This window comes from Nothoprocta perdicaria, unplaced genomic scaffold (genome assembly GCF_003342845.1).
Source record: "Nothoprocta perdicaria isolate Ctin4 unplaced genomic scaffold, notPer1 scaffold_103, whole genome shotgun sequence".
Taxonomy (NCBI): domain Eukaryota; kingdom Metazoa; phylum Chordata; class Aves; order Tinamiformes; family Tinamidae; genus Nothoprocta; species Nothoprocta perdicaria.
In genome coordinates, this window is record NW_020454128.1 from 788165 (window position 1) to 789147 (window position 983).

Genomic DNA, 983 nt, shown 5'->3' on the forward strand with positions numbered 1-983 from the left:
GGGGGGAGATGGGGGGGAACGAGAGAGGGGAGAAACAAATGTCGTGAAAGCTCAGAGACCACGGCGGGGCGGGGGACACGGCGGGCACACAGGGCGCGGGCACCCATGGGCGGCACGACAGCGTCAGGCCTCAGCAGGGGGGGCCGCAGCTTGCGGGGGGGCCCGGGGGGCGCGGGGGTGTTTCCCCCACGTTCGGGGTGCCTTTAGGTCATGTTCTTTTGCTGGGAAGGGGGGGGGTCCCCACCAAGACACCAAAAGCAGCAGGACGGAGCTGGAAGGGGGGACAATGGGGACGGACGGATGGACGGACACGGACGCCTGCAACACCCCCCCGGCCCTGCCGGAGCTGCCCCGGGGTGCGGGGGGTCACAGGGGGGGTGCTGGGGGGGCACCGGGGGGGCTCGGCCCCTACCTGGCGTCCGCTTCGCTGTAGTACTCGCGGGCCACGATGTCCTCAAAGAGCTCCCCGCCGGTCACCCTGCAGGGCCACCGGGGACAGGGGGGTCACCAGGGACCCAGGCGTCCGGGGGGCCCCTCCCCGCACCCCACTACTCACAGGTCAAAGACGAGGTAGTGGAAACCCTCCTCGGAGATGCTGTCGTGGAGCCGCACTGCGGGGACAGGGGACGCCTGAGACCCCCCCAGAGCGTGCCGAGGGGGCGCACACACGTGCAAACACGCATGCTGCATGCAAACTGCACGGATATAATGTATTTGTGCAATGTAAGCATGCGGCATGCATGCAGACTGCACACGTGTGTGCAGCTATTGCACACTTGTGCAAAGCAAGCACACAGCCTGCATGCAGACTGCACACGTGTGCGCAGTTATTGCACACTTGTGCAAAGCAAGCACACAGCATGCATGCAGATTGCACATGTGTGCGCAGCTATTGCACACTTGTGCAATGCAAGCACACAGCATGCATGCAGACTGCACACGTGTGCTCAGTTATTGCACACTTGTGCAATGCAAGCACACAG

At 64.5% G+C, this 983-nt stretch overlaps 1 protein-coding gene across 1 annotated transcript in view; it reads right to left on the minus strand.

The window, feature by feature from the left end:
• Window positions 1-983, minus strand: part of CAMK2B (calcium/calmodulin dependent protein kinase II beta) — a gene marked incomplete at its 3' end in the record, with an annotated part of 15304 nt that overhangs the window by 11899 nt on the left and 2422 nt on the right. Inside the window, exons 2-3 of the mRNA XM_026042369.1 lie at window positions 557-611; window positions 413-478 (exon numbers count right to left, since the gene is read on the minus strand). Of these exons, the coding sequence (XP_025898154.1) occupies window positions 413-478; window positions 557-611 (121 nt within the window). The remainder of the gene's footprint in view (window positions 1-412; window positions 479-556; window positions 612-983) is intronic.